The sequence below is a fragment of the Lygodium microphyllum genome, chromosome 9 (genome assembly GCF_053477565.2).
Source record: "Lygodium microphyllum isolate KBCC chromosome 9, Lygodium_microphyllum_v1.1.10, whole genome shotgun sequence".
Classification (NCBI taxonomy): domain Eukaryota; kingdom Viridiplantae; phylum Streptophyta; class Polypodiopsida; order Schizaeales; family Lygodiaceae; genus Lygodium; species Lygodium microphyllum.
In genome coordinates, this window is record NC_141143.1 from 105,220,636 (window position 1) to 105,235,625 (window position 14,990).

Below are 14,990 nucleotides of genomic sequence, written 5' to 3' on the forward strand. Positions count from 1 at the left end.
GCATACTAGGGTGTTTGGTCTATCACCTTGAAGAAATGCCAAGCATTGGATGCATGAATAGCAATTGCTGGAGGTCAAGAAAGAGTGACTGAAGGCTCATTGGGGAGGGTTCAAATTTGTTAAAAGTAGTATAGGGCATCAGAAAATATGCTTGGCTATATTTAACACTACTTTTCAAGAACTGGTACAAACTTGTGAGGAGCAATTTCTGTTGGTGGTTTTGAGTAGTATGCTGTGGCTGAGATTATGAGGCATCTCATGTGATGTTTGCATTTGCCTTGAAATAATTTGTTTGGCTTGACTCAGCTTCACTGGTTTGAGTTCTCTATTGACATTGTTGCTTACAGCTATCGGACCAATTATTTTATCCTGATGGCAATTATTATGGGTGAGTTTTGCACTACTCTATATTTGGCTCAATAACTTTGGTTTTAGTAACACCTTCATCCATCTCAATGTTTATTATAATGCAGAGATAGCTTTCTTAAGGAATCCTTTAGCTTTAATAGCTGTGGCAATGGCAGGGCTGTGCTTAGCATGTTTGAATGACAGGTAATTTCTAATTTTTTTGGAATACAAACTCACTGGATGCCTTTCTGTTATGGCTTAGTTTTGACATTCACATATACTATGGCTGCAATAAATATGGTTGAGATGATGATGCTTTAACCATTGGAAAAGCTCGTTTGTGCTTTGCTAATCATGCAGTTCAAAGAGGTAAAAAAGTATGCTCGATATGAATGTGCCAAACTTCCACAAGTTGTCTCACCAACTACTATTTCCAACTTTCTATTTTTAACTGAACTTGAAAATTTTCTTAATTATTAAGTCGAAAAAAGCAATACATATAAGGGAGCATGTTTGCATGTTAAATCTTCAAAGAAAATCTCAATCGCATTGTTGAAACCTTTTTGCAAATTTTGTATTCTGGTTTTAACACTATTTTGTCAGGTAGTATATTGCATTTTAAATCTTCAAGCAAGTGTCAGTCCCATTACTGAAAAATTTCAACATTTTTTGTTCTCCACCTTTTATGGGGCAGTTTCTAGACCAGCAGGTCAAAAGATTCGATAGAAAAAGTCCTTTTGAAATGAAGCTGTCATGAAACCACAATGAGTGGATTGTTTAGTGGAAAATGTGGCACAAATGGTCAACTCGTCTGTCAACTGTGCCAAATTTTGAGTAAAGAAAAATAATAAGCCATTTTTTGATAGAAGTTGGTCTGGGTGGTGAACTTGTCACATAGCTGACTAGATAGTCAATTATTTTGGCTGATCTTTGTGCTGCTGCCAATCAGCCCTTATTGCTGTCATCTGTAACAAAGAATTTATACCACTCATATGAGTGTTGGTTCGTGAGTATGTCTAAAGCACTTTCAGTTACAGTGAGACAAGCAAGAATACAGGGTGTGTGACATAGAAAGATAGATTGTATTTTTGCCTTTAAAGAGGCCAAAGTGACTTGTGAGAAGAAAGTGGTTGAAGTGGGGAATTGTATGTCATTTGAGGATTGCTCTTAGGTGTTGCTGAGGCATAATGAATATGTCCTCACCAAGATGGGAAATACATAATGATGCTAGGATCCATTTATGGTAGAGAGAGCTGGAACAATAGCTTGTATAAGATAATGAAAGAGAAAGTAAAGAACAAACCATGTATCTAAGCTATAAAGTACCATGGGTCAGAGTGCAGTGATGCGGAAGCGTGGGACCAAGACTGAGAGAGAGAGAACGTAGAGGAGAGAGAGAGAAGATCTGTTGTATAAAGTGTGCTGTATACAAAGATATGCAGATATGTACACGGGCGCAGTGCGCGGGACTGTGTGTCTCCACCTCGACGATGCAACCTGCTGTTCACCTCGAAGTCCGCTGCAGTCTACACGATCTCCAACCTGAAATCTGCAGACAGAGATGAAATCTGCATGAGCCTCAGCCTGAAACCTGCGATCAGTGATAGGTGAAGATTGCTGGAATATCAGCTATAATAGCCACAAAATAGGCGCCCAGTAAATGCAGGTCGGCTGCACTAAATGCAGCCGACTGTCCAGAAATAGGTCGGACTGCCACGTGGCAGTCCGACTGCCCTCCTACAGGATCTGAATCCTAACATCCCCTCTCAGAGCCTGGGCGGGGCAGAAGCCTGAGGGATCTGGCATGTCTCCGAAGTAGAGCTTGGGGAAGTGCCTTCGTAAACAGATCTGCAAGATTGTCCTCCGTCTTGCAGTACTCCACAACGATGGTCTCATCCAGATCTTCTCTTTGATGAAGTGGTACTGGATCTCTATGTGCTTCGTCCGGGCATGGAAAACAGGATTCCGTGCCAAGGCAATGCAACTCTCATTGTCGCATTGCAGCAAAGTAGGACGAGTCTGGGGGACAGCCAAGCTCCTCCAACAATCTCCGAAGCCACACAGCCTCACAGGTGGTGGAAGACGCGGCCCGATACTCCGCCTCAGTAGACGAAAGGGCTACCGTGGGCTGCTTCTTGCTACTCCATGAGATAATACCGGCACCCAAGGTAAAACAGTAACCTGTAGTAGACCGCTTGTGGTCCACATCACTAGCCCAATCCGAGTCGCTCCAACCTGCAAGTACAAGATCTGAACCACTTGTCCCTGCTGGATAATGAATCCCTAAATCAGATGTCCCTCTCAAATACCGAAGTATCCTCTGGGCAGCCTGCCAATGCACCATCTGAGGTTCACTCATGAACCCCGCCAAGAGCCCAACAGCAAAACAAAGATCAACACGAGTGTTGAGGAGCCAAATCAATGATCCAATCAACTGACGATAGTGGGAAGCATCCGCCATGGGAGAAGCTGTATGTGAAGTGGCCTTCCAGTTCGGATCCATAGGAGTAGAAATGGTCCAACAATCCTCCATCGCAAAAGAAACCAAGAGCTCCTGTACATATCTCTGCTGAGAGATGAAAATCCCCCTCTGAGACTGATAAATCTCATGGCCCAAGAAGAAATGGAGTAGACCCAAATCCGTCATCTCGAACTTTTGATGTAAAGCTGCCTTTGTCTCTTTGATCTTCTGTGCATGATCACCTGTGACAATCAAATCATCAACATACAACACAAAAAGCACACAACCAGCCTCGGAAGTGTGTACATAAAGTTGCGGATCGGCCTTGGAACACTGATATCCCAACTGTGACTGAAGAAACGAATCAATCTTCTCGTTCCATGCACGCGGAGCCTGCTTGAGGCCATACAAGGCCTTCTTCAATCTGTAGACTTTCCCATCTGAAGATCCAAAGCCAAGAGGCTGCTCTACATAGATCTCCTCCTTCAAATCACCATCGAGGAAGGCCGACTTCACATCCAACTGGTAGACAGGCCATCTCCTATGGCCAGCCAAGGCAAGAACAGCTCTAATAGTCGCCATACGAGCAGTGGGGCAAAAGTGTCATGACAATCAAGCCCGGGGCATTGTGCAAAACCTTTAGCAACAAGGCGAGCCTTGTGCTTGTCCAAAGAACCATCCTAAGGTACTTGGTCTTGAAGACCCGTTTGACGCCAATCACCTTCTTATTCGGGGGGCGAGGCACGAGATACCAAGTGCCATTCCTCTCAATAGCCTCCAACTCGGCTTCCATAGCTTTCTTCCATGGTGCGGACTGTAAAGCCTCCTTCACGGAGGTGGGCTCTCGATCGTGCATAATACGGGTTATCAAACAATAGTTAGAGCAAACAAGCTCCGTAGAATGTGCCTGGTGTCTCCGTGACCTCCGCGGACCATCCTGCGGTCCCCACTCCTCAGGGACCCCCTCGATCCTTGAATCACGGAGTGTGTCACGGGCCCAATGAGGAGGAGGCCGGACCTCTCCTCGTCTCTCTCCATTAGCTGAAGACTTTGGAATATCCACCGGTGGTAACTCCTTGGGGGTGACCGGGAGAACAGTAGACTCTGTATCGGAAACAGAATCAGAATCAAAAGGCGCGGGCTCCAAAGGAACTGTCTCGGGTGCCCAACTCTCCCCTGGATCTCCAAGAACGGGATGCTTCTCACCCGCTGCTATGGCCGGAACCTCCACGACAGCACATCTCGATTGGTGTACACATCCCGCTTGACGGGATCATACAAACGATAGCCTTGAGACTGAGAGCTGTAGCCAACAAACACTTGTCTTTGGGAAGCTGCTTCAAATTTATCACGATGAGCCTTGGGAATGTGAACACTTGATCCTCTAGCATCTTCCCTAGGTACGCGATCCTGTCGGATCCTTGACTCGATCTACAAGAGAGAGGAGGTGAAGAGATAGATTGAGCAGATTTGGACTAGGGAGTGGAGCAGGAGGCACCGGATTGCAAAGGAGGTTGCAGAGGTCCTAGCCGAGTTGAGCAGTATTTGCTAGGAGGCAGCCCTAGAGGCCAGGTAGGAGTGTTCAGAGGAGGAGAGAGCACTCCGGCGGGACCTAGCAGTACGTAGAGATTATTACAGGAGGCACTAGGGGATCCCATCCTCCACGCACAGGAGATGCGCACATGAGTAGCCATCGCCGGCCTATAGGACAGACGCTCGGAGTTCTCATTACGCACCTCAGCAGCCTTTTGGGCACGGAAGGGGGACACAATGTGCAGGGAGTTCTTTTAAGCACACCAGCCCCACACCTCAAAAGAGCAGATACGCAGCCTTCGGGATCAATATGGGAGGATTCACTCTAGCCCTAGACGAGGTGATGGAGATTTCCACCGATTACTACAACCTTTTCCAGTAGGAGACAACCTCAGCCAAAAGACATCGTTGTAGACAGCAGGTTTGGGATCACATCCCGTCCCTCATCACAGAGATGGGATGCTTTCTCCTAGCCCCCTTCACAGAGAAGGAATTAGAGGAGGCTTTCCACACACAAGATGGGCAGAAATACCTGGGGGAGGATGGCCTCTCTAAGGCCTTCTTCACCACCTTATGGGAGGAAGTGAAGGACCCCTTACTGCTGGCTTTCCAGGAGATTTTCAGCTTAGGTCGGATGCCAGGGAGTTTATCAGCAGGTCTTATTAGTCTCCTCCCCAAAGGGGGAGACCGGTTGGAGCTATCCGAGTGGAGACCGATCACCATATTGCCAGTTGCCTATAAGGCACTGGCAAAGATGATTGGTAGGCAACTCCGCCTCGTGCTTCTAGACATCATTCATGACACACAGACAGGCTTTGTCCATGATAGGAGTATCCTAGACAATGTCTTTACCTTCTTTGAGGTGACAGAGTGGACCCAGCATAGTGGTCAGGGATTGGCTGTACTACTCTTGGATTTTGAGAAGGCCTATGACAGGGTGGACTGGGACTTCTTGGAGAGCACCATGGAGAGGTTGGGCTTCCCCCAGGCATGGATCCATGGGGTCTCCGCACTCTACCGATCACCCACCAACAAGGTTCTCATAGGTGGCAGGAGAGGGGAGGAGTTTTGGTTGGAGAGATCGATATGGCAAGGCTGCCCATTGGCCCCGTATTTGTTCCTACTCTTTGTAGAGGCGATGTCTCACTTCCTTAGATCACGTGTGAGTGGGTTATACGGCCTTTGACTTTGAGTGAGAGAGGAGACCGAGCTGTTAGACTCAGAGTATGCAGATGATACAACACTTTACATAAAGAACGATAAGTTAATGCTGGAGAGGGTGAGACTAGCTCTCAAGGTGTTCTGTACTGCAGCATGAGCGAAAATCAACTGGCGGAAGTCGGTTGGTTTCCTTACAGACCCGGACTCTAGTGTGGAGTGGGGTGTCCACTTGGGATCTAGATGGGTGTGTAGAGGGCAGACCGTCCGCTACCTAGGGTTCCGGGTGGAACTCGACATCACCTCCGCTTAGCAGTTTCTCCGAGTCCTTAACTCTATTCGCAGGAAGTTGACCCATTGGAAACTGCTCGCCTCTCCCTTGCGGACTGAGCCGTGGTGGTCAACTAGGTCCATTTAGTGATGGCTTGGTACATCGCCTCATGTTGATGCTTCTCCTCATCGTGTGGTGTTCAGCTTCGTCACCTAGTGCGGAATTTCCTCTGGGCCGGGTTGGACGGTTTGAGGGACTCTCGAGCCAAGGTGGCGTGGGTGACCATCATCCGGCCGGTCAGAGGGAGGGCTTGGGATCATTGACCCAGAGTATCAGAGTATAGCCCTTTTGGGCAAGCTTGTAGTCTGCGGTCTCAGACTAGGAGGGTAGACATGGAAGGTCCTACTGTAGGAGGGCCTCCAGGAGTGCAGACTGAGGCTTGGCGGGAATTGGATACCATCCTTGAGATGGATCTTTACGACGGCCCAAATCTCCCTCCCCCGATCCCCCTTCATACGTAGCTTACTTCGTGTGTGGCAGGGCCTCCGAAAGGCCCTAATTCAGAGCCCCCCAGGTTGTCAGAAGGAGATAGACCATCAGTCGGTGATCTGGAACCTCCAGGTCGGGGATTGGGAGGGGGTACAGATCAGTGAGCGCCCCCACATCCAGTGGACTGGTTGGGAGGCCGGCCTGGCTCGCACCATCAGGACTTGGCGGGAGGTGTACAGGTTGGTCGATGAGGAGGTGTTGCAGCGGACATCAGGTTGCCAGAGAGGAGTCGAGTTGAGGAGAAGGGAGATTGACGCAGCAATACCCCACGAGTGCCTTGGCCCCTTGGCACGAGAGCCGGTAGAGCTCAGGGAGGTATGGGCCGCTAAGTTTTGACTGATAGGTACCCCCCTACAGGTGGCAGGCAGAGTGGGTGGTGCCTTGTAGGGGACTTTCTTCACCGTTCAGGAGGGGGGCGTCTGGCCCTTGACAGTGGGCAACAGAATGAGGGGATAGCTTTCCTTTTGTGGAGGAGGATTCGAGTGGTGGGCCTTCAGGGGAAGATATGGCAACTTAGGATCTAGGAGGGCAGACCACTTGATGAGCTGGAGTGGGATCCAGGAGAGTGGCTATGGCCGGCCATTGCGGTCACCAAGAAGCCACTGAGGTTCCTGGAGTACACAACCAAGATTGGCAGACATGTGTTGATGTGGGAGGACATGGACTAGGTGCCATCATGTAGCAGGTATTGGGCGGAGCACATCATCACATATGCTTTTCGACGGACTTTGTAGCGCCGCCTATGGGACATCTGGAGGCTGAGGAGGGTATCGTATTTTATATGGCTGGTGGCACATGGAGACTTGACAGTAGGGAGTTGGTTAGCCCAGATGCAGAAGGATGGAGGATGTAAACAGTGCACATAGCAGCTTCTGGAAACTCCAAAGCATTGCCTCTGGTTGTGTGAGGCGATGCATCTAGTGTGGAGAGGAGCATGTTGCATCCTCCGCCGCATAGCAACTAGCTTTGGATGTATCTCATGGGGAGCTTTCTGCTGTGGCAGGTAGTTAGCCAAGGTCGTCACCTTCTGTATGAGGTTGGGATGCAAGACACAATCTTCCTTATAGAGGCTGGGTCGTGCGCAGTAGCCGGCTTGGAGACTCTACCCATCCGCCAGGTACTGGAGCCCACAGTAGACTTGAGGTGTGGGAGATCGTGGGGAGTCTCACTGGATGGTATATCTAGAAGGCACGGTGTCAGGAGGTTTTTGGAGGAGAGAGACTTTCTGTACAGGCGACTTTGGCAAAGCTCTGGACCTCCGTCATCCACTCCCTTCACGGCCGATGGGACCAGGTGCAGGGTGTTGTGCTGAGAAATGCACTTAGCCACTTAAACAGCCCCAAAACATACTTATTTTAGGCTTATTTTAGCCAAAACCCTAAGATGGGGAGTGGATCGAGAGAGTTAAGTGGGAGAGGATCTAGAACCCTAATTTTCTATAAATAGGCAGCCAGTCCTCCACTCTTCTCTAATCTCGTTTTTGCAGGTTTCAAGTGTTTCAGCTTGCTGCCCACACCACGTTCGCCGAAGCTGTCCATTGCTTCACAAAATTTTGTAAAAGCCCCAAAATTTCCAGATCCAAGTGTGCACGAATGTCAGCCAATCTGACTCAGCTGAACAAAATTTCACCAATGCAGTAAAAGCCCCAAATTTTATGGGTCCAATGTTGAGAAATTTTACTCAAGTGAGCAAAATTTCACTAAATTTGGCAAAATCCCCAATTTAAATGCGCACAATGTCTGCAATTTATGAGGCAAATGCCTCAATTATGCATGAACAGCACTAAATCTGGAAAAGCCCCAAATTTGTGGGCATAAATCTGCACAAATCTGAGCATCGTGCTTGCGCGCAGGAACCCGCATCAGTGAGCAAGGGGCTTGTTTGCAAAAATTAATGAAAAATTGACAAAAATTGCTGATAATGTGGCGAAACACCAGCTGTTGATCAGCCGCCTGTCCCGCGTGCCTCTTGCCTAGCGAATCTACCTGCGCCTGTCCTCGTGAGCTGTCACCTGCTGTTCATGACTGCGCCTGCTGGAAGTGGCGAAAACTGCTGTGTTCACTAGAATCAGCTGTCACTTGCTAAAACGAGACTGCACGTGCTGTCGCCTGGCTGGGAACTTCTGTCTCTTCTGGCAACACACGTGTGTCAAAACAGTGACTACCTGACTTGTACTGGTTTGCAAAGGCTGTCTGTGACCTTTCTGGTGACAGTCTGAGCAAAAACAAGCCTGAAGCACTGTCGCCTGTCTTGTGCGTGCTCCCGCTTGACCAGCAAAGATGACGACTTGCTGATTGCTTGCGAGCGAAATGCTGGTGATATTGCACGAGCTCCGGGAAGCGTGTACACCTTAGCCGCAGTTCTGATATCAGTTTGAAGGGGAGAGAGTGCGCAATGGAGTGCGGGATAGAGGCGTGAGTAGCAGATTTGAGAGTTAGAGAAAGTGAACGCAGAGATAGGTGTACCAGATTGTGATGGTACATAAAGAATGAAAGAATGTATTTATATGTTAGGGTACAATAAGGGTGTGTTTACACCCGCATGACTATATGCACAGAGATGAAGGGACTTTACACCCAACATATACTTTGCCTTGTTTAAAAATTAATTCATTATGAATGAAATACTTTTTGCCATCCTTCTGTCAGTATCTAGCTTTTGGGCATTCGGACCGCCAAAGATTCTTGGGCTACTAGATCCATCTTGAACTATTTGTCAAATCTTATCAAAGTGAAGATTGTTTTCACAGTGCCCTTTGAGAGAAAGATAGAAATCAGTTGAGATTTCAGAGAAGGATAATATATTAACTTCAGGAATTTGACTAAGAGTATTAGGAATTGTATTAGTTTGCGTCCTTTCTATAGTGAATCTCAAAGTCAAACTCTTGTATAAGCTCCGCTCATCTCACCTTGTGGCTAGGAGATAGGGCCCATAAAAAATGTACTTTAATGAATTGTGGTCCAAATAATGAATTGAGCGTTGTATAAATAATTACACTATAGTTAAGTGCATGGATGACCACCAAAATATTCTCTCTTGGGTGGTATAGCATGTTTGGGTATCAATGAGCTTATGGCTCTCAAATGTGATAGGTTAGCCATCTTGATAAAGAGTAGTACTTAAAGCATAATCACCACATGTGTATGAATCTCAAAAGGTTTATTCGGATTGATAATTTGCAATGTCGGTATAGTAGTAACCAACTGTTTAAATGTTTGAAAACATTGATTGAGCTCACTAGTCCAAACAACTGATGGACTAACACGTTGCTTCTTGCTTTGGATACCTTAAGCAAAGACGTTAAAAATTCATCAATATGAGCATAGTTCTTTATGCACTTTTGAAAAAATCTTGTAAAACCTAAAAAGATTTTACTTGCCTTATGGTTACAAAAATAGGCTAATCAAGTACGACTTGAACCTTTTTGGGATCAATCTAAATGCCATCAATGGAGATGACTAAGATATAGTGGCTTCTTGCGAAAAAATTCGCACTTGGATAGTCTTATAAACAAATTCTCTAATCTTAAAAGGTGTAAGATGATGCACAAATGTTTCGCATGTTCTTCCAATGAGTTACTATAAATAAAGTTGTTGTAAGAAAAACAACCATCCACTATTTGAGATACAGATGAAATAAGTCGTTTATCATTTATTAAAAAGTTACAGGAGCATTGGTCAACCCAAAAGGTAAGACTAAAAGTTCATAATGTCCATATTGCATTCGAAATATAGTTTTCGAGACATCCTACAATGCTATTCGTAGTTGATGGTAATTGGACCTAGGATTGATTTTGATGAAATATCACACACCATAAAGTTGATCTAAAAAACCAACCATCCTAGTTTATGGGTACTTATTTTTGATAGTCGCCTTATTGAGACCTTTGTAGTTGACACAGAAGTACATTGTGTCATTTTTCCTTTTAGCGAGAAGGACAGGTAAGTCCCCATGCTATCTCGTCCTTTTCTTTTGGGCTAAAGCTATAAGGTTGTTGAGAGACCGAATGATTATGTGGTAATGTCTCGATTCTATAGTCTAAGATTCTGCAAGATGATAGAAGTCCGTGAGATAGTTTAGATAGAAATATATTAGCATGTGATATTGGATTCAAATACTCACATTTGAATTCGTATTAATATTATTATTAAAAGAAATAAAATTACATTGTGCTTTGGATGATTGAACTTTTTCCACAAAACAAATATACGGAGTAACACTTGGATTGAAAAAATATTCACTATACTTCAATGCTAAAATCATATGTGCATTAAGCTTAAAAGAAAGTACATGATTTTTATAGTCAATGTATAAATATGAATATTTATTAAAGAACCATGGTATACCAAGAATGACATTGACATGGTCAAGGCTCATGATTTGGAAGTCCATAAGTTGATGGTATTGTTAGATCAAAAGATCAAATGTAGTACCACTTGATCCTAAAGATCCACAACAGGCTCTTTGCATAAAGGATATAATAAATTTGATTGGTAGGTATCGTGTGGAAGTTGGAACTGTAGTTTTTATATCAACTGAGAAGAAATAAAATTATGAGTATATTTATTATTCAACAAAACTGTAACTTCTTGGCCATTTATATGCTTATTGATCTTTAAAAGGTCATGCGGGCCGAATACAATTTTGTTAATTGAACTACTATTACAACTACTAGCATTCACAAAACAATCTTCCAATAAAACTTTAGAAGATATACTTGGAGCTTCAAGAGTATTTAGTGAATTCTTAGAAGTAGACTTCAACTTTTTATTCTAAGGGCACTTTTGATTGCCACGAAAGTGCCCCGTCTAACAAGTGAAGCAATGGCTCATTGCGAGTGACCTTGTGCTAACCATTCTTTTTTTCATTCAACTTTGAAGACAGTTAACAAGTTGCTGTCAGGGTAGAAGACTTCTTTGACTTAAAGATAGAGGTGCTCTATGGGAGCCCCATGTTAACTAGTTGCCTCTACTTGCAGCTAAAATATTATCAAAATTCTTTACATACTTGTAGACATCTCGAGCGAGTATAGTGGGTTGCGGATCATCTCGTTTTGGTAGTTTGACAACAATCCGAAAAGATATCACATGTAAAGTATGATTTGAGGATTGTCCAAGGCCTTTTTTTTATGCATTAAGTCTTTAGACTCTTATGAATATGCATCCAAGCTCTTCTTTCTCATATCTAGCTCAAATAATTTTTGAAAAATTTCAATTTAATCATCAGTCATGAAACGTTTTTGAAAAATGGATTGAAAATCAGCCTACGTCTTTGGCTTGGGATGTAGTTTCACCCACCAAGCATACGCCTTCCCTTGTACATGATTTGTATCTGCCCGATATGTTGAGCGTCATTGAAATAATACAAATCAAAATATGCCATCCATTTGGCCAACCATGAATTGATGTTCGTTTCATTACATTCTTTCTTCTTGCTTTTAAAGGGATTATGTTGAAATTGAAGAGGCAACATCTTCATGGCTGCGGGTATAAGTGGAAAATAGGGAGTGCATAGCTCAGCTAATTGCTGTTGCATGTTGTTGATTTGGGCTTGGAGAATCATCACAAGCGATGAATCTCCATTAGATTTGAAGGAAGAAGATGCTTTAGGATACTGCTTGTGTGTATATTTGAGTTCATGAGAAGCTAAATCGGCATCCTCCACGGGTTGAGGTTTGCTAGAAACTTGTGCATTGAAAGGAGATAGACCGCAAGAAGCCATGATGGTGAGAGCAAATGTATAAGGTGAGAGAAAATAAGAAGATTGAGAGAGTGCACGAGAATGTGTGATGTGTTGATTGGAATTGAGAGAGAGACAGGGCACAATAGAGTACATTATTGCAAATAGAGTGCATTTGATGCGGATTTGTTCAGTCGTGAAAAAAACAGAAACACAAGTGGGGGGGGGCAGCTCTATTTAAGCAAGGGCTAGCTTTGTTTAAAAAAAAGAAAGGTTATAAGGAAAGAAGAGGAAGAAATAAGATCTACCCATGTTCGGTTCTTCTTCCTTCTTTACAAATCAATTTATACGTGGCACAAACAAATTTGACCACGCCTATCTTAAGCATGGTTTGCTTTCCACAATTTAATGCCAAGAAGGAAATCGCTTTTCACGTGGTAGTTTGAAAGTACGGTTGCCCTATCCCATCCCGAGTACAAGCATTGCTCCAATACCAAACTTGAGCATGAGTGTCAGACAAGAAACATACCTTGCCATCACACCCACCACTTGCAACGTGTACCCCTGGTGCATGGCCCTCCTACTAGGAGTGTCCCATGTCACTTGGAATGAGATAAAGGTGTGCCTATCAGGCGTGAACCATCAAGATTCCATGAGTAAAAGTGGTTTTGTGCGTGTCATTGAATCTTGCGTCCAATTGTAGGTTGACGCTTTGATACCAATGAGATGTCCCCTTAGGATCCAACCTACACATGAGAGACGGTACAAGCCATGTCCACAGTAAAAGGATTGGACATCAAACTCACCTCCTAGCCGTAGAGCCAAATGGGCTTCCCCATGAGCTTGGGAGCTAGGAGCACTCTAGGGTTATGACTACATCCCAAGGGTTGGTGTCCCACCCCACTAGTCCACACCATCCTAGTTTACAAATGTGTCAGCCAATGAGCCAAGAGTGGTGATCGCACAATGAATGTGTACAATCGGGCCTTGAGTTCTATAAATAGGACTCCGCTACCTTAACCCCAAAGTGCCCTTAATGCATTTGCACTAAGCCACTTTCACAACCATTGTGACCAATGCTACTAATATCCATGTGGATGTTGCGAGACATAACACCAACAATAACCCTGGAACCTCTTGCCTATCATATTTGAATTTTTGACAAACAAAGCATGTGTATACAAACTCGTCAACATCATGTCTCAATGATAGCCAAAAGAAAATGTGCTCCATTGCCTTGATTATAGCACCAATTCCTCTACGCCCTTCATATGGAGGAGCATGATATTGCTATTTCATGACATCCAATTAGAGTGATGAGCCATGGTAATGGTGGAAATTTGGGGCTTTCTTGAAAGTGCATCAACCACAACATTTCTTACCCTCAATGTGCACAATCTGAATATGAAAACATTGAGAAGAAATTTGCCCACTTCATATGCTTTTTTGAAACTTGTTTGATTAAGAAAACATCTGAAGGTCTCATGATTAGTGAGCATATGAAAATATGCCTCTGAAAGGTAGCGTTTCCATGTAGAAAGTGCATTAATTGCAAAAAGTAATTCTTTCTCTTAGACTTGTGTCTTTCAACACCAAATACCATCTTGAGAGATGGAATTGTGAGGATGTGTTAGGATTTGCACTGAGAAAACACAGAATGTAAGAACATAACTCAAACACAATCGCTCAAACTACAACACAAACACAATAGTTCAAACTAAAACACAAACACAAAATGGAGAAGAGAAAACTTTGGAGAAATAAAATAAAACGGTGTAAATGAGTGAATGTTTGTACAGAATTCTCAAAGGCAGAGCTGTTCTATAGCTGATGGCCCTTGTGGGAGTTAGTTGAGGGAGATGTTGGAGTATGATGTCCACTAGAGATAGATCCCAAGTGTGGTAACCACCAGCTGGAACTAAGTGGAGTGGGCAAGCAACTAAAACATAGCTTGTTGGAGTGTGTTGGGGCAAAAAGTAACCCCTAGGACTATATGGCAGCAAGGCAGTTGATCAGCAGGCTGAAAATGCAGCTGTCAGCCAAGGCTGAATGGGGAGGGTGGCACATGGGAACAAGTAGTTAGAAGTTGGGGTAGTGGAGGAAGCTGCCCAACATGCAGGAGTGTGACCAGCAGATAGGCACCAAGTTGTAGAGAGCAAAAATGCAGGCTGATCATGTTTGTAAAGAAAATACCCTAACACAGAAGCATAAACAGAAACCGTACGACAAAGCACAGACTGATAAAAGAACACAATTAGGGTTAGGGTTAGGGTAACTCAGAGACAATGAACATAGTGAATAAATGAAATGATATAACTACTAATAATACAATGCTCATGCAACAAACACACTATGCAGTGAATGAATATTGAACCTCGGACTCGTGTATCTCAAGGATCAGGGCAGGGATAATGAGCTGGAGAGTGTGTCGTACTCCGAACGGATCCCGAATCGCAGCAAGGCAGCCTCCGGATGTCGAACACCAGCAAATGCAGCAGTGAGAAGCTGGATTTGATGCAGACAACAGTGAGGAGAGAGAAAGACTAAAAACGCAGGCAAGACAGTTTGCAGGAGAGAGAAAGACTAAAAACGTAGCTGTGCGGAGAGAGAAAACTGTCGACGACAGCTGACAGGTGAGAGGAAGATTGCAGTGACTGCAGCAGGAGAGAGAAAAATGTCAGGGCGGCAACTGGAGCTTGCAAATGCAGCAGTTTGCTGACATGGTAGGCTGTACAACAACAGTGCAGATGATCAGCTTTCAGTCGCCAGGCAGAAACAACAGCAATTAGTGTGTGGAGGGCTGGAAACAGGCTCCAAACTGTAGGGAATAGTGATGGACAGCAAGGGCTGAGATGTCGTCCGCGAACGGGGTGTGGGCAGCAAGCTGATAACACCTGAAACTTGCAAAAACGAGATTGGGGAAGAGTGGAGGGCTGGCTGCTAATTTATAGAAAATTAGGGTTCTAGATTCTCTCCCACTTAACTCTCTTG

At 44.6% G+C, this 14,990-nt stretch overlaps 1 protein-coding gene across 1 annotated transcript in view; it reads left to right on the forward strand.

Moving 5' to 3' along the window:
• The window catches only part of LOC148031382 (PRA1 family protein A1-like), a 42,331-nt gene that overhangs the window by 13,889 nt on the left and 13,452 nt on the right, over window positions 1-14,990 (forward strand). Inside the window, exons 2-3 of the mRNA XM_087684906.1 lie at window positions 348-388; window positions 474-552. Coding sequence (XP_087541032.1) covers window positions 348-388; window positions 474-552 — 120 coding nt within the window. The remainder of the gene's footprint in view (window positions 1-347; window positions 389-473; window positions 553-14,990) is intronic.